Source organism: Heloderma suspectum, chromosome 3, assembly GCF_057233095.1.
Source record: "Heloderma suspectum isolate Gila_16-S chromosome 3, 16-S_ref, whole genome shotgun sequence".
In the NCBI taxonomy this organism is placed as follows: domain Eukaryota; kingdom Metazoa; phylum Chordata; class Lepidosauria; order Squamata; family Helodermatidae; genus Heloderma; species Heloderma suspectum.
The window spans coordinates 93930120-93952816 of NC_139460.1; the positions used below are offsets into that span (position 1 = coordinate 93930120).

The 22697-nt window shown below is 44.3% G+C and overlaps 1 protein-coding gene across 2 annotated transcripts in view; it reads left to right on the forward strand.

Moving 5' to 3' along the window:
• The window catches only part of DIPK2B (divergent protein kinase domain 2B), a 49774-nt gene that overhangs the window by 9634 nt on the left and 17443 nt on the right, over positions 1–22697 (forward strand). The window contains exons 2-3 of one of the 2 annotated variants that reach the window (XM_084843891.1): positions 5841–5931; positions 6116–6380. In XM_084843891.1, coding sequence (XP_084700017.1) covers positions 5891–5931; positions 6116–6380 — 306 coding nt within the window. In that variant the 5' untranslated portion in view covers positions 5841–5890. The remainder of the gene's footprint in view (positions 1–5840; positions 5932–6115; positions 6381–22697) is intronic. The other variant, XM_084843890.1, reaches the window with a different exon arrangement.

Here is a 22697-nt window from a genome sequence, read left to right on the forward strand (position 1 = left end):
GCATGGTGGACCCCCAATGGCAACTTATTCCATAGGTGTGGGGCCACTGCAGAGAAGGCCATCTCATGTGTGGTCACCCACCTAACTGCTCGCACAGGTGGGCAACTGAGAAGGGCTCTCTTGCTGATCTTAAAGTGGGGCAGGCTGATAAGGGTGAAAGTAGTCCTTCAAGTAATTTAGTCCCAAACTGTTTAAGAAAATGGGGAGCAGCCATTTCTCTATGTAGAGAGGATTCCCCCTCCCCCAAAATGGAGGCACATTCAATCCTGCCCTCCACCTACAGTCTCAGTAGTGGTATAGCCCAGACACTGGTTTGCTACCTGAGTATCCAAGCTAGGCCTTCCTTGAGGTAACCTAATGCAAAGGATGGCAGGATGCCAATATCTTTTATGCAGCCTTCCTCAATCTGGTGCCATCCAGATGTGGTGGATTACAACTCCCAGCCAGCAGCCTCAGCCAGCAGGATGATGGGAGTTGTACTCCACCACATCTGGAGGGCACCAGGTTGGAGAAGGCTGCTTTAGTCCTTATGCAGAAGAGAGACTTGCAGCAGCTGCAGCTTTCCTCATTCCTGCCTGGCAAGCTGCACCTGACAAAATTCCCACTTCTACACAGCTATTAAAAGGCGCAGACACCCTGTCCTATTTTGCATCCATTCACCCTCACTGAATTCATGCATCAGTTCCTTGAGTTTGGCTCATGTTCTGGTACTTGAATGTGCCCTTCTGTGGCCCCACGCTTGTAAATAATAATCTGCAGAAGTGACCACAAGCCAGAGCCTCACGGACATAGGGCTTCCTCTCCCAGTGCTAGCTACGGCAGGAGGGGACTCCTTGAGGGCGTGGGGCTCTTTCCCTTTCTACACCAACCAGAGAGGAAATCCTGGGCTCATATGCAAGTACAGCCAGGTATCCCATGAATTAAAAAATGCTGGAGGACAGTGGTGTTTTGCCTTCTTATTATTTTGGGTTGGATCAAGACTTAATCATACTTAGAGCAGAGCCACTGAAATCAATGGGATTTAAGTTAATAATCACTAACTGGAGTCCCACTGATTTCATTGGGTCTGCTTTAAGTATGACTAAGGCTGTGTTTCCACCAGCGATTTACTCCAACCTGGCTGTGTGGTAAGGTCTCTATGTTTCCATGATATCATGGCCATTCAGCACCAGCACCGCATTTTGATGCAGAAAAAACGCTTCTGAGACTGCTTATAGTCTGACTTTTCCAGCTTACGTGTCCACAACCACACTGGGTCTGGTATCATAGTCCTGCCAATGGGGTGTGTAGCCTAGCGTTTGTGAGTGTGCCGCTCTGACCTCAGTGACCCAACCCTTTCCCTCCCTGTTTCCCGGAAGTTTCATTGCAGTTTTGGAGAAGGATGCCGAGGGACCAACTTTTAAAACATCATTGAAAATAAGCACCAGAACACAGCCCATGACCCCAGCCAAGGTGTGTTTTCTCCCATTGTGCTGAATGAGGCTTGTCCTCTCAATGAACACAGAAATAACAGAGAAGCCCCTCAACTGACATGGCACATATCAAAGCCCTCAATTCCTTAAATGCGATTAAGTGCCGTCTCAAGGCTTTGGTCCATTGCCTTAGGACGTAACTCCATCACAGCTTCCATACAGAAATCCTGTGCATTAAAATGGGGGCTGGTTTCAATCTCTTTCCCACAACAAACCCATTAGTGTCTCCCCAGAAGTAACTCCCATTGCGGTGGATAGGGATGTACGAAACACCTACCTATCTCCGCGCTGGGCAATCCGTGGTGGTGGGGAGGCGCTCCGTTCCTCCCCCCCGGAATCCTCCCCGGCCGGCTCCGCTCCATGGCGACTCTGCAGAGCTGCCAGCCGGGGCCGCCCGCAGCTGGACATCCGGCCGCTGGGCTGCACAGGGACACAAATGGTGGCCGCCGTAGCCACCACCATTTGCATCCGTGTCTTTAGCCGTGATAGGCTACGTAAATATATACGTAGCCTATCACGGCTAAAGACACGGATGCAAATGGCAGCTACGCCATTTGTGTCCCTGCCCTGAGCCATGATAGGCTACGTAGATACTTACATAGCCTAGCATGGCTTGCCAGGGACGCAAATGGCGTCGGCCGTAGCCGCCGCCATTAGCAGCCGCAGCCCGGCAGTGTCTGGAGCTGCCGCTGCAGCCACCGCAGCCACCACAGCCACTGCTGGAGCCACCGTTGCCGCTGGAACCGCCGCCGGAGCCACAGCCAGGTAGGCTCCGTTTCACGGGGCTTTTGCGGGGTGGTGGGGATGGTTGCTCTGTTCCGCCACGGATTCCGGAGGGCCAAATTCACTGGAATTCAGCCTCCCTGTGATCCATGGCAGAATTCTCTAACATCCCGAGTGGTAGATGAGGCTTCCCTTTGAATGCCCACATCAGAACTCACAGAGATTCCCCCTCAATTGAAATGGCACACATTAAAGCCCAATTCCTTAAGTTCAATTAAGTGACCAAGCGATTAATTGCCTAAGGAAGAAAATACTTCACAGCTTCCTTATATCTCCTGCGGGTTACAATGGCGGCTGATTTCTGTCTTTGTGTTTACTGGTCTCTTTCTCCCAACAAACCCATTACTGTCTCATCAGAAGTAACTCCCATTGTGGTCAATGAGGGTTAAAATGGGGGATAGTTTCCCTCTTCATGTTCTCCCCCACCCTTTCCCAGCACAAGCATATGTGTCTATTCAGAAGTAACTCCCATTGTGCTGAATGAGGCCCGCTCCTGAAATGCAGGTGCATCTGGACTTTCAGGGGAAAGGAGAAAGGTGGGGAGAGGGGAGAAGCCTCTCTTCACAGCAAAGCTGATTCCTTTTTAAAAATCCAGCACTCCTCCATTAGCTTCTCCTTCCATTGTCCTGGAAACATGGCCGAGAAGGCGGGAACACTGATGAGGTAATCAGACCCAGCCCAGACTCCACTCAGACTCCACCCAGCCATCAAGAAAATAATTTGATCAGAGCTCAGCGGAAACAGCACGGAGCCCCAGGCTACAGCAATGATAAGCCGGGACTTTAAGGGCTGTGGAAACAGGAAAAGGAGAAGATGCCACTGGGGAAACATCGCTTGCAACAAAGTTGCAAACAAAGTGAAGCTGATAGCATGGAAACACACCCTAAGTCTGGATCGAACCCTATATGTTTACCCTGCCCTTCCTCCAAGGATCTGAGGTTCTAAACTTTCCTAGGAGCAAATGCTAGGCTGAGAGACAGCAAGTGGCTCAAGATCCTATTCAGCTTCATGGCTAAGTAGGGATCAGAGTCCAGATCTCATAGTTTAAGGCAACTATTCTATCCACTATGCCACAAAGATTCAGGCCGCAATCATCCTATTCACATTTATCTGTAAGTAACACCCATTGAACACAGTGGAACTTACTTCTGAGTAAACACATATAGGATGGCACTGTCAGTGTAATCATTCTAAAACCTAACTTGGCAATTCAGTGTTCTCCCAAACTCATTTACTGTGTTTGCACAAAGGATTAGATTTCATTCTATTTTAGAGCAGGAATTTTTTTTTTATCTTAAATAAAGTCACTAAGACTGCCATGGTCAAAACACACATTCTGAAAGGATTCTATTGGGATTGCTTTCTAGTTGAAGATTGTGGCCCAAGGCTTATAAATTCTTAAATCAGTTTTGAAATTGAGGTTGGGTGCCTAAAATCATTAGACACTCTTTAAAGCATATGTATTTCTTGGTATTCCTTAAAGAACTATTTCAGAAGCAGTGAAGTCAAATGCATGCATTTGAGGGGCAGATATGTAAACGGGGGATCCAGTTTTAAAGTACGGAAACTAGTTTTGCTTCCTTAATGCATCTTCGTAAAATTGGATTCTAACCCAACAGAACATCTTGCTAATAATATCTTCATTTCTGACTGCTTAACATTACATTTATGGTGAGGTTAAATTTCCTGTGTCCACACGGAAAGTTATAACAATTGGGATATTTTCATGAATGCCTGACATTAGACAAAAAAAAAGAAAAGAAAACTAGAATGTACTGTGCGGTAACCACTGTTTGAATGTTTTATAGATTTATATACAAAACAGTCAATCTACAGGAAAAAAATAAAGAGTTTGTGTGCATGCATGTAGTGTTGACGGGTCTGATGAAGCATGAAAACCTTCCAGGGTTGTGTACAGAAAAAACCCTCTTTGGACTGACATCTTGCTTTGGTTCAGAAGTGGAGCCTTGCTTCAGTTTGTTTTCTGAAGTTTCAGGTGTCCTCCCCATTGACCAAAAAATCAATGGCTATACCTTAAAAAAAAATAAAAATCGTTTGACAGAATTTGATGACATCAGTGGACGCTTCTGATGATGTGATGAAATGTGTAGAATCTGAAATGAACAGGCTTGGGGTGGGGATTGTGAAAGAGCTTTTAAAGTTTGAGGGTTTTAAAAGGGGAGACCTATATCTTTTTCATTGTTTGGCAGAACTGGATCAAATTTACAGGCATAGTAGCCCCTTCTGAAGTTCTGAGGGGATGAGGTGTGCCAAATTCCAAATTTCAGAGATTGGTGTGGAAGGGGCAGCTGTGAAGGAGCCTTTAAAGTTTTAAAAAAGAGAGGGTCCCCTACCTTCTCTGTGGTTTTGTGGTCAATAAGTATGAATGTGCCACACGATGCAGAGGTGCCCCTAGGGTACATTCCCTGAAATATCAGAAGAGCAAGTGTAGGGGTTCAGCTTGCAAATACATGCAAAGTCAACTTGCAAAGAGCGCTTAAAACACTGGAACAATTACCGACATGTTACTTCATTGTTCCTCCCAAAAGCACTGTGACTGGAGAACTCTGGAAAAATCATTCCCTGATTAGAACCTACAGCTATCAGTCACAAAACTACGCTCCCTCCTCTCCCTCTTCCTCCCCTCCACCCTGCCTGGCATTTTCCTTTTATAGAGAGCTTCTATGTGGGAGATTCAACATTGTATTAAAGTTGGGTTTACATGAGACTGAAACTAACCATCCACTGAAGTTCCAAAGCAGCTCCAAAGCTTTGGGACAAGAGCTGCTTCACTTCAGAGGTGATATGAATACCTTTGAAATGGGCTGCTTCAATTTGGTATTCAGGCTTCATCCAAAGCAGATGCATGCCCCTAAAATCTTTAACATCTTAACAGACTCCATATACTGCTGCAGGAAAGAAAGAAAAAAACAGAACTAGGGGAGAAGGCTTCCTCACATAGCAACCAAGAGAGAGAAAGCTTCATAAATAGACAAAACAAATATAACGTTTATAAAACCCAAAGGTATGCCGCCATGGCGAACTTCATCTGATCAAGGCAAACAGTCAATAGCCACAAACTTACACATTGTTTGAGCGCAGGACTGTTTCCAATTGTCTAGACATTTTGCAGTCAGAAGTGGAACCAAGTGAACTGGACACCCCTTTTCAATACCATTATGGAACTTCTTCTCTAGGGATCTATTTATTTCTTGTGTCCAGGACGGACCCTACCATTAAGCAGAGTGAGGCACATGGCAGAAGCTGAAAGGGCAAGTGGCATTGAGGCGATGTGTGTACCATGTGGCCTGCCCCATGTTCCCCTAAGCTGACCTGCTGCCCTCAGGTGCAGTGGAGGATGCTGTGGAGGATAGAATTAGTGGATGGAGTGTGTGTGTGTGAGACAAAGATACCGTCTTCTCCTTTGCCTCAGATAGCGAAATGCCTTGCGTTGGCCCTGCTTGTGCCCAATCTTTTTTCATAATTATGAGATTCTTATTAGAGTATAGTGATTGATTGATTGCCTTCACCAGATGATCTTCACCATTACAGATGTTTTATAGTGATTTGTTCCGTGTGTTTCAGAAGCATCCCTTCTCTGTCTGCTGTCTGTACACTTCCCTTCCTGGGCAATAATGTGTGGAATGGGAAAAGGAATAAGTGATAGACCCTTCCAGTGAGTAGACCCTGCTTGTCAAAGTCTTCACACCCTATAAAGAGTGGGTAATATTTAGCCATCTTACAGATCTGTTTTTGAAATCCTACCTGAAGCTGTGAGAATTTGGCAGGAGCCACAGCTTGCCAGTGCTTAGATGGATTAAAGTGGATTAACAATGGTGCATATCTTTATTTGACGACAGGTTTGACAGCTGGCTTTCTTCCCATTTAAAACTCCCACCCAACTACCTTTCCTGCTATTCTGGGAACTACTCGGATGACACCAAAAATTGGCGTCCAGTTGAGATCTCTAGATTAACCACAAAATACCAGCATGACCAATCCGACAAAAGAATTTGTACTTACCTCACCCATGCTAAAAGCTGCAGCATTGAACGTGCCTTATGGAAAACAGAGAGATTCCAGAAATGGCTGAAGGCAAAACGCCTCACCCCTCTCCTGGTTCAGGTTAGTATACCGGTTCCTGAAATAAATAATTTATGCACAGAGTACTCTTATTTAAAAGTTACTTGTCATTATGGGTTTTCTACACAAAGTTGTTAATCTGCTATATCTACTTTTGTTTTCATAGCAGAATTGAGATCTGGGCACTACATGAAGAGTGTTTCCTTTCCTGTTTTTCCACTACATAACCTCTTGGTGGCACTGTGGTATAGCAGAATAGCATAAATACACAAGTGGAAAAAGCGTTTTCTTTCCCTTTCAAAAATACCACCTCTAGGTGACACTGTGGTATAGTGGAACAGCATAACTACACAAGTGGAAAAAGCATTTTCTTTCTCTTTCGGAAATAAACTACATTTTCCCTGCTCTAAAAAAATTTGCTGAAAGTACTGTTTAAAAACAGAAGCAAAACTGGGTGGGGGGGGGTCACAACTTTGTCTAAAGAACCCATAATCCACTGTGAGTAGGGAATGATGAGTACACAATAAATGCCTCACGTAGAAAAGCTCTACTTCTTGGGAAATAAATGTTTATCATTATGGGGCTTTGGTCCCCCCTACACACACATACACACACACACACACTTGTGAACTGCCAAGAAAGAGGACATATAACACCAAAAAGAAGTATTAAAGATGATAGTGATTTGCATAAAATTTGCATATGCTAGTTTATATGTATAGATGCAAATATAGAAATGATTATTGTAATTGCAATAGAAATACAGTACATATCCCCAGAGTGTGGAAGACTGTGTTCAGCCTGCTGTCTAGGTGTTGTTGATGGGCAGTTTCAAGGCCCAGCTCTTCCTTCTGATGGTTCTTTTTAAGGCAGGGTATAAATGCAATAAATAAATAAATATAAAATAAATTGACTGGACAGCCCTTCAAATAGATGCCTTCAAAACAGAGGACAGTCTTATGGCAGCCCTTCACATACAAGACTGTCTTCTATAAAAGAGGACACATGGCCACCCTACAAGTAGTGCAGCAGCTAGAGATGGACCTTGCAGGCCCTACAGCCCGGGGGAGGGGGGAGGGAATGACCACCCAGTGAGCAGGAAGTGATGAGGATGGCAGGATAGCAGGAGAAAACTCCATTTTATTCCTGTAGTCGTGATGGTGCTATGATTTAAGTGAGTTTAAAATGCAAAACTGCACACGCTTGGAGTATTATTGTTATTTTTTATCAGGGTTGGAAAACAGTTTTGTTGTTGTTGTTGTTCTAATATATCAGGAATCTAGAAGCACTTTTAAGGCATAGAACAGTGGTTGCAGGGGGGGAAAGAAAAATGTTAGTTGTTCGCTTCGCAGCTGAAGTAATGCACATGGCTATCTAAAGCCCCACCCCCCACCCCGGCACTATGAAGTGAATGGTCTAAAATTACCTAGCTGCACTACTGCACGCACGCACGCACGCACACAACACACACCAAAAGTCACAAAGAAACAAAGCTTATAACTTGGTGAACCTGGCAGGGCTTCTCCTAAGACCTGACTACTTGAATAAAGAAAAAAAAAAAACTACAGCACACACAGTCACAGCTGAAATGAAGACCCAATAGAGACAACCATTTGCCAAACGGTAACACCCCATGGTGTGCATATAACTACTTTTCAGTGAGAGTCTACTGTATTGCCTTGCAAAGTGAAGAAAATCTTGCCACACCTCTGTACCTGATTAGAAATCAAATCCAGATAAGCTGCAAAATGGAAAGATTCTCCTCATCACCAGTTTACTGAGTGGTTACAAGTACACTGTGCAGGGCTTGACCAAGACATTTTGCTGCCTGAGATGGAGCAGCAAATGGTTCCCTTATCCCCAGGACGAGATACATAGTATCCAAGGCTGCCAAGTTAATTCTGATGCCTGAGGCAGAAAATCCCACAAGCCCCTTTCCCTGGCAGTGAACATACAATAATAATAAACTAACAACTTGCTTCCCTTTAATGATAACCAATATCAGCTGTCTGAGGTAGCAGCCCCTTTCCAGCTAATGGCAGGGCCCGTCCTGACCATGGTAAGTCAACATTTAGCAAATGGTTATCTGCATTCACTTTAATTTGGACTGCACTGCAAACACTTAGAGAACCGCTTAAAGATATTATTTAAATATGGTAAATTTATTTATTTTATTTATTTCATTTCTATACCACCCAACAGCCGAAGCTCTCTGGACGGAACACAAAAATTAATGAAATGAAATATAAATCTATCAAATGAAATGAAATGAAGTATACATCTATCAAATTAATAAATAATACATAATAAATAATTTCTGCCTGTTACATTCTGAATGATTGTCATCTTGGAAGTCAATGCACCTGTTTGAGGCTTACCTGCTAAACTGCAGAATAAGTGAGAAACTAGCTGGTGGTGGCTATGACTTTGGGCCAGGCATGTGGGAACGAGCTGACTACTGGCCTCTTCCAAATCTGTAAGAACACTCTTATTCCATAACAAGCTTCCGTAAAAGTAGCAACATGATCCATAATCCCTTAGACCCACCTCCTAGCTGTTGGTGCCAGCGACTTTTCCAAAAGGCAAAGCATCACCTGCTGCCTCAGCTGATGTCAACACCATACTGTGGTTGCATCATGTCAAAGCAAGGCAGCGAAGGGTTTCCAGGACACAAGTGTAATAAAGAAGGACCATGTCATACTCCTGGAGTATCAGAGACACTCTAGTGGCCTAGTGCCCAGAAGCACCAGACCAGGACTCTCAAATTTCTTTAGTGATGTTCGTCATGCAAGAGGAAGTCTGTTGGCCTTTTTACTGAATTCCTTCAGAGTCACATAGGTGGAGTGAAGAGCAAGATTTCGTGTTCTGTCCGCAGTTCCTGCTGCTTCAGGACAGCTGACGGGCAGTTGCTGTCTCCAAGGAGCAAGAGCAAAAGGCTAAGGAGACAAGAACTATCTGGGGCATACAAACAAGAACAAAGCAGCAAAAGAGGGAGAGAGAGAGAAAAGCCACAAGCAGGAGTAAGCAAGTTAGGAAAGAAAATGGAAGCAGCAGCACTGAGCAATCAAGTGTTGCCCACAGCTGAATAAATAGCAAAGGAAGACATTCCTCTTATGAAAATATAGGATGCTGTTTTGTTTTTGCCTGAGGAGGCTGGCTCTCTTTGGGTTGAAAGATGCCAGCTATTATTTGCACTGGAGGCAAAGCACAGCAAGAAGCATTGCCAATTATTGGAGCCAAGGACTAAAGGGGTCCTTTTGAGGTTTGGGAAGAGTTGTGCAACCAATGTGCATTCTTATAAGTATCATCAGTGTTGCTACCAGTCAATTTTTCCCCTGAAAAAGAATAATAGAATAGTCGGATTGGAAGGGGCCTACAAGGCCATCGAGTCCAACCCCCTGCTCAGTGCAGGAATCCAAGTCAGAGCATCCCTGACACATGGCTGTCCAGCCTCATCTTGAACGCCTCTGATGTGGGAGAGCCCACCACCTCCCTAGGTAATTGGTTCCATTGTTGTATTGCTCTAACAGTCAGGAAGTTTTTCCTGATGTTCAGCCGGAATCTGGCTTCCTGTAACTTGAGCCCATTATTCCGTGTCCTGCACTCTGGGATGATCGAGAAGAGATCCTGGCCTTTCTCTCTGTGACAACCTTTCAAGTACTTGAAGAGCACTATCATATCTCCCCTCAATCTTCTCTTCTCAAGGCTAAACAGGCCCAGTTCTTTCAGTCTCTCCTCATAGGGCTTTGTTTCCAGTCCCCTGATCATCTTTGTTGCCCTCTTCTGAACCCTCTCCAGTTTGTCTGCATCCTTCTTAAAGTGTGGTGCCCAGAACTGGACACAGTACTCCAGATGAGGCCTAACCAGTGCTGAGTAGAGGGGAACTAGTACTTCCTGGGATGTGGAAGCTATGCTTCTATTAATGCAGCCCAAAATAGCATTTGACTTTTTTGCGGCCACATCACATTGTTGGCTCATATTCAGCTTGTGGTCGACAACAATTCCAAGATCCTTCTCGCTTGTAGTGTTGTTGAGCCACGTATCCCCCATAGAAACAGAATAGCACCTTCAGTGAGCCAAGATGTGAACCATTAATAGTGCAACCTTATACATGTCTACTCTGAAGTAAGTTCCACTGAGTTCAATGTGTCTCATTCCCAGGTAACTGGGTATAGGATTGCAGCATAAGTGACCCAAATCAGTATGTTATATACATGAATTGAGGAGCAAACAAACATTGCATAGAATGTAAAGCCTGCCCCACCACCCTTGCCCCACACTGATTCCTGAATTGCAATTCACAGTAGTCAAGGCCAATTATCAATTTGACCTTTGCCTATTTTGAATCAGATCTCTGGAACCAATTATTGAATTTTAATGTTTAATGTTAATCTAATCGCTAGTTTTGAGAGCTGGTGCAATGTAGTAGATAAGAGATTGGCCCACAGATGAGGAAGTATATAGTTCAAATCTTCCTTTTGCCATAAACTCACTAAAGGTACTATTCTATGCATGTTTAGACAGAAAAAAGTCCTACAACTCCCAGCATCCCTTCAGCCAGACATGGTGGCTAGGGCATGGTGGGAATTGTAGGACTTTTTTCTCCCTAAACATGCATAGGATTGGACCGAAAGTCAGCGTTCCCCAATCTGGTGCCTTCCAGATGTGTTGGGCTGCAACTCCCATAATTCCCACCCAGCATGGCTTTTAGAGGGCACATCTGGAGGGCACCAGGTTGGGGAAGGGTTGCACTAAGTGTTCTCAGCCATAACCTCCCCCCAACCTGCAATATCAAGGTAATAATATGGAACCACTTTACAGGTTCTTGTTGTAAGGATCACCAAACGATAAAATAGATGAAGTGCTTTGAACACTCTGAAATGCTATATTACTATCCCCAAAATGCGAAGTATTTTATTATTATCCTCAGCTCATATATATAATACATATTTTTTCATTACTGACTTGTTATCCTTAGAGTATCTTTTAACAGTGCGTCACCAGATTAGTTTGTTGTTGTTTTCTAAATCAAACATACTGGGTATTCTGAAAAAAGGCCTTAACTTAAGATATGGGCTCATTAGAATCTCTTCATCTCCCTCATTGGATTTGATCTTTTTACACTAATACAAGGGATGTTTGATCCCATCATGACAATGTTCCCCAGCTTTGTTCTTTCCATTTAGTCACACAGAGCTACCACAGATTAAACTGAGTATAGCTACATCTGCCTGGGTAGTAATAACATTCCATTCATTAGACTGGAGCAAGCTCCACAGAATTCAATTGCATGCTCAACAATATATGATGGGTTCAAATAAACACAGCCTTATTTTAGGGGAGAATTGCAGTTCGCTGATAGAGCACCTGCTCTGCATGCAGAAAGTCCCAGATTAAGTCCCTGGCATCTGCAGGTAGGGCTGGAAAAAATCCTGACTGAAACCCTGGATAGCTGCTGGCAGTCAGTGTTGACAATCCTGGGCTAGATGGACCCAGGGTCTGACTTTTTGCAAGGCCGCTTCCTATGTTCCTATATTTTCTAATTCATGAGTGCGGTGCTCATAACACAACCAAATAAAGCAAATAAGGCACTGCTATGGCCTTTGCATCATCTCCTTGGCTTCCCTCTTCTATGAACATTTCGAAAAGTGACAACTCCTGTTCTGAACCTATCCTTGTTTAAATAAGCACTGCCTTTGCTGGATGAGAGAAAAAGTCCATCTAATCCAGAATTCTCTCTCCAATAGTGGCCAAAAGCAGATGACTACTGGAAGCTTATGAGCAGGGTGTGATAGAAATAACCATCTCTTAGAGTTGCCAGATAATGTCTCCTGAAATGAACATCTAAGAACGTTTGGATGTTCCTGCTCAAGAAAAACACTTCAGGAAATTCAAGGGATACTAAAAGAGTTTTGATAAGACAAATGAAATTCATGGGGGGGGGTAGGCTTCATGAGATATTTTGGTGGCCATGGGCCTTCCTTTATAGAGGGCAGTCCTCTATTTCAGGAGCTGTCCAGTCCAAGTCCGGTTGAAAGATAAAGAGCCATAAGAAGGCAGGGAGACAGTGCCGGCCCCAGGTTCTGGAGTGCCCTTGGGCAAGACCCCCTCAGTGGGCGAGTCTGCCTTCTCACCAGCATTGTCACCTGCTGCTATTGCTCCTCCTCCTCCTCCTCTTTCTCATCGTGGCTACCACACGTTGGTTTGGCAGGCAGAGAGGCAGTGAGCAAGTTTGCAGTGGCATCAGTTCCTCCTCCTTCTCACCACCACCATTGTCTGAGCCAGAGTAAGAGGAAGGTGAACAAGCTAGTTGCAAGGGGGAAGAGGCAGAGCAACTCCAGGGGGCTCTTGTCAGTGGGCCCCTGCAGGTGCCCAGCTGTGCCTACCTTTGATGCTGGCTTTTGAGGGAGAGCAGGGGTCTTGAGGTTGCCCATCAACAGGTGGCACCTGGATAGCAGACTGAACAGCATAATGTCACCTGGTCACAGTCTTCCCAGTCCCCACTATGATGTGATGTGATGTATTGTTAGCATATGCAATTTTTTTTGCAAATCTGTGCCCTTTTTTTCTTCTTCTTTTTTGGTGATGCATTTCTTCTTTGGAGTGATGTGTAAGTGGCCACCCTACTAGACATCCCTATTGTTTATCTCTAACATCTGGTATATACTGCCTGTGGATATAGATATTTCGTTTAGATGTAATACCTAATAGCCATTGAAAGACCCATCTTTCAAGACTGTATTTATTTAATTTAAAAAAAATTAAGCTAAGCAGTCTTTTTATACTTTCTCCTCTTGGTTCGGTAGTCGTAAGGACACTGGAGTACTAGCAAGCCTAATTATGCAGTACAGTATCAAGATCAGATACTTGATATTGTACCAGCCCAATAATAGGATAAGCAGGTCAAATGGAGATATAAATATAACCTAATTTCCTGCAAGGAAGAAATAGAAGGCAAGAAAAAGAAAGATCTGAGGAATCATGGCACCCTTTTATTGATTTTTGAAGGCTGGATATAATATCCAAATTAATTGCTTGTTTGTTACATGTTTTTTAAACATAGTCAATTGGATTTCACAACAGTATGCTTATTATGACTGAATAGCTTGGAGTTTATAACATTTAGGAATTTGTTTGGATTATATCATATTTTAATATATATTTATGTATATTTGTATACTTATGATAGTTTGGATATATGGATATAATTGTAGGTAACACTTATTGCTTACTCATGTAGAATATGTTAGCATTTGGATTTAAAATTATTGTGTACAAAAAGAAAGAAAAACAATGCAAAACAGACTGACATCCAGGCTACAATACTAGGCCCCTTTAACTTGGAGTAAGTCCCATTGAACTCAGTGGGGCTTACTTCTGTGAAGGCATTATAGGATTGCACTGAAACAGTTGCCTACATTCCCACACCGTGTGTTATTGAATTTGAAAGCAGAAGTAAAAACTTTTTTCCTAGAATCCCACTTTTTCTTTTTTTCAAAATTCCCTCTACCCTAACATTTACAATGGTACAGCATGATTTCCAACCCCTACTGGTCCTCTCTCTTACTCCACAAGATGGCAGCATGGAACATTTTACTAGAGCTTTGTTGGCAAAACAAAACTGCAGCTATGCAAGTAGCTTTCTGGAAAAGACAAACCCATCATTCCAGAACCTGAACGAGGGAGAAATCAGGTACAATTGGGGACATCCACAAACTGGATGACGTTCGGCAAAAAGAAAATGGCATAACCTTTTAAGTAGTACAACGTAGTTTTTTTCTTTCCACATGCCCCAGTTATTTGTATATCTACTTCAGACCCACCTCTATACTAAACATTGAGTAAATAATGGTACATATTCAGTTGGAAGAAGAGCAGATTTCTTACCAATACTAATTTTTCCTGGTTACTAGTACTACTACTCTAGATTACTATTTCCTGTTTACTACTACTGTTATACTGGTCTACCTTACTTAAACAACAGACTTTTCTGACATACTAAAAAATATACAGTTGTGTGGTCAATATTCTAGACAAGGAAAGTGTACATTTTGAAGTTCAGGCTCCTAGACTGAATTAATCTATTATTTATTTAGATTTATGGCTCCTTCTATTCAAGAGGCTCAGTGCCAGTAATTTCAGAGTGATATTGTTAGGGATCATCTACATATTTAGCATATTTCTTAGGCAGAATGCTGTATCACCTTTAGAGCACAATCCTGTGCATGTCTACACCAAAGTAGCTCCCTATCTGAGCCTTGCTTGAGTAACAAAGTCTTCCTGAACTCTGGCATGTTCCTATATCCTGTGGTTGAACCTCAATCCTGACTTCTGGCTTGCTCCTCAACCTTGCCTCCTGGTTTTTCCGTCAGTCCCAACTAGCCTCTTGGTCCTGAATACTGGCTTCATTCCCATGGCTTCCAGTTCACAGCTCACCTCAGACTGCTGCCCACAGCCTGGCCCTGACACACACCCAACCTGCTGCAGTTCTATGTTTCCTTTCACAGGTCTGACACTCCTTGCATAAAGTGAAATACAGCATGGAACACAAATATAACGTCCAGTGCCAGTTCCAGGTTTTGGAGGAGCCCTTGGGCAAGACACTCTCAGTGTCACCCCCTCCTGAATTAGTCTACCTGCTGCTCACCAACCTTGTCAGCTGCCGTTCTTCCTGTTCCTGATTCATGCTACACCTGCTTGCTTGCCAGGCAGAGAGGCAAGGAGCAAGCAGGCAGTGGCATCCATTCCTTCACATCACCACCACTGTCTGGGCCAGAGTAAGAGGCAGGTGAACAAGCAGGTTTCAGGGGCTCTTGTCAGTGGACCTCCTTGCTGGGGGGGGGGGGCTCAGCAGGTTCCCAACTATGCCATCCCTTAGGCTGGCCACTTGCAAATTGCCAAAAAAGAGGACGTTGCCAAATTGCCAAAAAGAGGACATGCAACACCAAAAACGGGGCAAAAGAGGTCACAGGTTTGCATAAGTTTCGCATGGGTTAATGTATAAGTACAGATGCAAATTTATAAATCATTATTATAATTTAAATAGAAATACAGTTCATCTAACCACAGGTGACCTGTGTGCCTTGCTCAGTCTGGTACCCAGGTGCTGCTGATAGGCAGCTTCAAGGCCCAGCCTTTCCCTCTGATAGTTCTTGATAGTTCTACCAGACTAGAACTGGACAGCCCTTTAAACAGAGGACTGTGCCCTGTAAAAGAGGGCACATGGCCACCCTACTTGAGAATGCCAGCCCTGACAAGGTCAATCCATTCAGAAATGCTGGGTTTCCTATTGCCCCTGCCGATCTAAATAGAGAGGAAATCCATCCCACCCCCTCCAAACTCAGAAGCATAAGGCAATTCAAAGGCTTAGTATTCCTAGGATTGTGCTGTGAATGGCTGTTCCCTTGGTTTATTACCAGCAACAGAAAAGAAGCATTGATACCCTTGCCTAACTTGGCAGTCCTCTCTCACTGACAGCTAAGCAACTGCAAACAGCGCCTTTCATAAAGTGCCATTCTTAGAATGCCGGCTCCCACTTCGGCATCGAGGTGCTTGTGCTCCCTTATGGCTGCTTCTCCTCCTCTGTAGTTTTGGATATAAAGGAGATCTGAGAGAAGTTATTGGGCTCAAGTAATTTTCTTTTGTAGTGCAAAGAACTGCAGCAAACCTTAACATACTTGAATCAAAATGACAGACCATGAAATAATGTTTTTCACTTTATACTGCCTGCCCTGACTGACCCAACTATCAACTGTGTGGCCAGCCACAATGATGATTTCCTCTGTCATAGTGAAAATCTTCATTGCAAACTACAAATGCTCCGGTGCTGAAAACCGTGTCCGGCTCCAGAGACAGCCTAGATTTTCTGTGTGCTTCTGTGCAACTCACGATGCAACAGAGTAGCCTGTGCAGGAAGAACTCTTCCACGCCACTGCATGCATTTCGGTGTCCAGGAGCCGTCATTTCCAACTGAGAAGTTTAATTTAAAAAAATAAAAAAAATAAATACTTAGGATTAACATCTGTCAGCAACATGCAGATTAGCGTGAAAACGTGGCTCCTCATGTCAAGCAAAATCTTTAATGCTAACAACAAAGAACAGTGGATGCTAAAGGCAATGAATATATTCCACATTGTTGCAGGACTTTGGACCTGCTCAGGCGGGATGCGTGAAGGCACAGAACGTGTAGCGGGCATGTGCGAGCCCTAGCCCCAAGGCCCCCGCGCACGCCTGTCGCACCTTCTACACTCATGGCGTTTGCACGTTCAGGGTGAAGGTCCGAATGGAGATTCTAAGCAGGGTTCCTGCTCAGCTGCACGCACTTAAATCCCCCTTTAGGGCTTCATGTGAAGCACGCCAAAGTCAGAAGGGGGGGCTGTGCACGGAGAAGTTGGGCAGGGCTGGCCCAAAACATTTTGCTGCCTGAGACAAAGGCAAGACAGTGCCATCTGCACTCCATGTGCAGCAGCCAACCAGACTGGGAGTTGAACACTGGCAGTGGGGCAGCATCCTCCACTACACCTGAGAGCAGCAGGCTAGCTTAGGGGGTGCAGGGAAGACCCAAGTGGCACACACAACTCTGTCCTCCCAACATCTCACCACCCCTCAGCATCTGCTGCCTGAGGCACCTGCGTCACGTTGTCCAGTGGCAGAGCCAGCCCTGAAGTTGGGGGTGCCTCCACACACTCCAGCGTTTGTGCCTCCAGCCTGCTGCTACTGCTCCTCCTCCTCTTTCTCATCATTACTACATGTTTGCTTGACAGGCAATGAGCAAGTTGGCAGTGACTTATCTTGAACATATGCAGCACCTTTAAAGCAAGCCAAGCAACCATGTATCTCATTGAGCGATGTCTTCTCTGGTGGGCACCAGCAATCCCACGGTCTCAGGAAGTGGAATGATCTTTCCCATCCCAGTCTTGCTACCCAAGCACCTTTAACTAGGCATGAAGCTGGGACTAAATCTGGGAGCTTCTGGTTGGAAAACATGTAGCTTGTACCCCTCCCCCTCCCAAACAATGGGAGGTGCTCATTCAGAGAACCTGGCAACTTTCAGAACAAGGCTGTAACCCTAAACACACCTAGGGCGCAATCCTATGGCTGCCAGTCAGCAGCTAGAAGGCCATAGGATTGTTCGGTTTCTGGCAACCAACCACAGACCCTGTGCTCTGAGGTTGATTCCTAGAAGACCACCTCCCCGCCCCTTCCCTGCCCCCTCGTAGGCAGCACGGATTGTTCTCGGGCTCCGTGCTCAGAAGAGCAGTGTGGAGCAGGGCAAAAGGGGGCATTCCTGGGGGCAGAGAGAGGAGTGTGGATGTGCCAGTACAATGCTTTCTATGTGTCATCCGGCCTCCCCCCATGCCCACTCAAAAGTCCCACGGCTAGACAGCTGAAATTGGACATCTAGCCATGTATGCAGGGCGGCTGGAGCATGAAGCAGATCCCCTCTGCACTCCACCCACCCTGCACTGGCTAAGCAGTTGCCTCCAAATTCAGAGGCAGCCACCTATCCCCATAGGCTTGCTTGCTGCGGGGAATAGGTCCCACCTGAAGAGGATGGAACTTACTTCCAAAGAAGCATGCATGCTGTTAAAGCTTTGCATTTTCATATGATCCAGTTTGGGGCTTTTAAAACTTGATTTTGAGGAATTTAAAACAATTATTATCTTAAGTCTTGTTGATTATAATTAATGAAGTTAAGTATCAATTCAATCAACATCCAACAGTATTCATAACTTGACAAGGTTGGTCACGGGGTGGGGAGGAATCAGATTGATTTGTAATCCTCTACTTACTTAGCTGGGAGTAAATCCTATTGAACTTAATGGTACTAACATCTGAATAGACATATAGGATTGACTAAAAACTGTTATTTTTAATATAAAAGTTGCACACCAAAGCTAGGGAAAATAATAAAAACAATATAAATTCATAGTTGATGTCTGATGTTTATACTACAAATTGGTCATCAGTGCCTCATGATTCATCCCAAATGTCCTTTCTTAACATTGAGCTCGATTACTCAAGTTATCAATGCAACATTGGCCTCAGATTCCCTGTCAAGCTGATCCAGAAATGCTTGTCTGGCTGCTAATGACCTAACATAAAAAGTTTAGTTACTGGAAAAGACCACCACCACATTATCACCTTAAAAGGAAACCCTACCAGCAATCAACTAATTTTGTTTTAAGACAAAATTAGTTGATTTAGGTTACAGACTTATAGAATCATAGATCATAGAATCATAGAATAGTAGGGTTGGAAGGAGCCTACAAGGCCACCGAGTCCAACCCCCTGCTCAATGCAGGAATCCAAGTCAGAGCATCCCTGACACATGGCTGTCCAGCCTCGTCTTGAACGCCTCCAGTGTGGGAGAGCCCACCACCTCCCTAGGTAATTGGTCCCATTGTTGTATTGCTCTAACAGTCAGGAAGTTTTTCCTGATGTTCAACTGGAATCTGGCTTCCTGTAACTTGAGCCCATTATTCTGTGTCCTGCACTCTGGGATGATCAAGAAGAGATCCTGGCCTTCCTCTCTGTGACAACCTTTCAAGTACTTGAAGACCGCTATCATATCTCCCCTCAGTCTTCTCTTCTCAAGGCTAAACATGCTCAGTTCTTTCAGTTCCTCTTCATAGGGCTTTGTTTCCAGTCCCCTGATCATCTTCGCTGCCCTCCTCTGAACCCTCTCCAGTTTGTCTGTATCCTTCTTAAAGTGTGGTGCCCAGAACTGGACACACTACTCCAGATGAGGCCTAACCAGTGCTGAGTAGAGGGGAACTAGTACTTCCCAGGATTTGGAAGCTATGCTTCTATTAATGCAGCCTAAAAGAGCATTTGTCTTTTTTGCGGCCACATCACATTGTTGGCTCATATTCAGCTTGTGATCGACAACAGTTCCAAGATCCTTCTCGCTTGTAGTGTTGTTGAGCCACGTATCCCCCATCTTGTAACTGTGCATTTGGTTTCTTTTTCCTAGGTGCAGAACTTGGCATTTATCCCTATTAAATGTCATTCTGTTGTTTTCTGCCCAGCGCTCCAGTCTATCCAGATCACTTTGAATTTTGTTTCTGTCTTCCACAGTATTAGCTATCCCACCCAATTTGGTGTCATCTGCAAATTTGATCAGTATTCCCTGCACCTCCTCCTCCAAGGCATTAATAAAAATGTTGAAGAGCACTGGGCCCAGGACTGAGCCCTGCGGTACCCCGCTCGTTACCTCTCCCCAGTTTGAGAAGATCCCATCAAGAAGCACTCTTTGAGTCCGATTCTGTAGCCAACTGTGGATCCACCAGATCGTTGTTTCATCTGGCCCACTTTGAGCTAGTTTGCTCATCAGGAGATCATGGGGCACTTTGTTGAAAGCTTTGCTGAAATCGAGGTACATGATGTCTACAGCATTCCCACGGTCCACAAGGGAGGGTACTTGATCAAAAAATGAGATCAGATTCGTCTGGCAGGACTTGTTTTTGACAAATCCATGTTGGCTTTGAGTAATCACTGCATTGTTTTCAAGGTGCTTCCAGATGGATTGCTTTATCATCTGCTCCAGAATTTTCCCAGGGATTGATGTCAGACTGACTGGTCTGTAGTTCCCAAGTTCCTCCTTTTTACCCTTTTTGAAGATAGGGACAACATTAGCCCTCCTCCAGTCATCTGGCACTTCCCCCATCCTCCAGTCATCTGGCACTTCCCCCGTCCTCCATGATTTCTCAAAGAGAATAGAGAACAGTGGTTCTGAGAGTTCTTTTGCCAGTTCCTTTATTACTCTAGGGTGCAGTTCATCTGGCCCTGGAGATTTGAACTCATTCAAAGTAATTAGGTGTTCCTTGACCGTATGCCTATTGATCTCAAACTGCAATCCTGCCCCTTCAGCCTGTACTTTGCCTTTTCCGGGGGGGGGGGGGGTCATAGACCCTCTTTTGGGAGAAGATTGAGCCAAAGTAGGAATTGAGCACCTCTCCCTTTTCTTTGTCATCTGTTATCATTTTGCCATCCTTATTTAATAGCTGAACAACCATTTCTTTCCTCTGCCTTTTCCTATGCACGTAGCTGAAGAAAGCTTTTTGTTGTTTTTAGCATCCCTCGCTAACGTCAGCTCGTTCTCAACTTTAGCCTTCCTGACGCCATCCCTGCAATTCTATGCTACCTGCCTGTACTCTTCCTTTGTTACTTGGCCTTCTTTCCACTTCTTATATGTGTCCTTTTTTGTTTTCAGGTCATCTCTAAGCTTTTTGTGAAGCCACATTGGCTTCTTCTGTTGTCTTCCACCTTTTCTTCTTGTTGGAATTGTTTGTAATTGTGCCTTGAGATTTTCCTTTTTTAAAAGCTCCCACCCATCTTGGATTCCTTTTCTCGTCAGCGTCGCTTGCCATGGGACCTTACTGATCATTGTTCTGAGTTTATTAAAATCGGCTTTCCTAAAATCCAGGGTACGCATTTGGCTACACTCGGCTTTTGCTTCCCTTAGAACCAAGAACTCAAGTACAACATGGTCGCTTTCCCCCAGAGTTCCTGTAACTGCTACTTTATCCACTAAGTCATCTCTGTTGCTTAGGATCAAGTCAAGGATAGCCGATCCTCTAGTTCCTTCCTCTACTTTCTGTAGGAAGAAGTTATCCGCCACACAAGTCAGGAATTTCCTGGAGAAAACTTTAACTACCTCCTCTTATTGAGTGCTTCAGGAGAGAGATCAGATAGTAATTGAATAAGGAAGTTATAGACCATTAGATCTGTTTCCCCCCTGGAATATTTTTGTATTTTCTTAACATTCTATGATCAAAAAACTTGACCAATATGCTGCATGGGTATTTATATGAACAAAAATATCTAGTTTTAAGCTGAAAAGCAACCATAACATTTTCGTTGTTCAATCTTAAAAAAGAAGACATCCATCTTTCTATAATGAGTGTTTATTACCTCCAGTACATTCAGGTATTCCCTCTGTTAAATTAGATTGTTCTTCCTGGCTTTCTTGTTTAAGGGCCAAACTAGAGGTTTAGATGCTAAATACGTAACAGTTTTTAGAATTTAAAAGAAAAAGAGAAAAGCAGTTGTGGAGTACTCCTTTCATTTCCACCTACCGGAAGCAGCTGGGCGGGAGTGGGGAGGGAGCAAGGAGTGAGAGAGAAAAGCAGCTGGAAAGAAAAAAGGGGTTAAGCAGACCACCCCCAGTCATTCCTCCACTCCTAATTGCCACTTCCTACAGCTTCTTTTCATAAAAATACACACACTGGAAAACAGATACATTCATTGTTTCTATAATGTCTAGTTTGGGCCTAAATCCTCCGTTCTGTCTAGTAACTTATTAAAGGCCAATTTACTTGTTTATTCCGTATTTCTTTTTGTCTTTTGGGCATTTATAAATTTTGTCACCAATAATTTTATTTTACTCATTCTTCTATCTCCTGCTTCTGAAAGCCCTAGTGCTGGGGTCTCTAGTGCGAGGTACCTGTGGATACCAGGGTGCCCATGGACACTTTTCTTGAGGCCCACAGAGGTTCCTTGCCCATCCTGAGGAGGAGGAGGAGGAGGAGGATGGCATGGTGCAAAGTGAAGTGCCACCCTCCAGTGCCATCTTTATTTCCAAGAATACCTCTGGGCCCCATCTAGGCCACAGAGGCATTTTTAGAAAATAAAAATGGTGGGTGGCTGCAGCCTGGCACATCTTTTGGAAGAGTGTCCAGATGCCCAGAAAAATGGAAAAGATAAGATGTGAAATGGTAGGACATATCCTGGGGAGCACAAGGCTGTGGTGCCTGCACTGTATTTGTTTTGCCTGTGTGTGCATGTGTGCGTGCGTGTATTTATGTTTGTGTTTTTCTGATCATCACCAGTTTGCCTTCTGTGAAAAGGGTTTTGAGGCAGGAAAGTCAGGGTTCAAAATTGTGGTTTTGTGTTTTGGAGCTCAGACTCCACCTCTGCCTGAAGTTAGGTTCTTGGGCAAGTTACTTTTCTTTTTGTCTCACCGGTTTGTCTTCTGACACCTACCATGACAGTCATTTTGGTAATGGGCAAGCTCTCGCATGGCAGCCCATGTGAGAAACTTTTGTGAGAGTGCCGATGACACTGATTGGGTTCAGACATCACTGATAACCCACAATGGGTTAATTAAGGCATGATGGGTTAATTAACTCATCGTGGGTTATTGTGTCATTGGATGGGAGGTTTTATTTTAACCCACGATGGCTTATTTAGCCAAAATAACCCACTCTGATAACCCACCATCTGCAGAGTGGGTTATTTAACTCACCGTGGGTTATTTTGGCCAGCTACATAGCTGTGCGGGAAGAGCAGTCAAAACCTCTGCCGTTCTGCTCTTTGCTGGCTTAGCGCTTAGGAGCATGTTAAAGCAATCAAGCC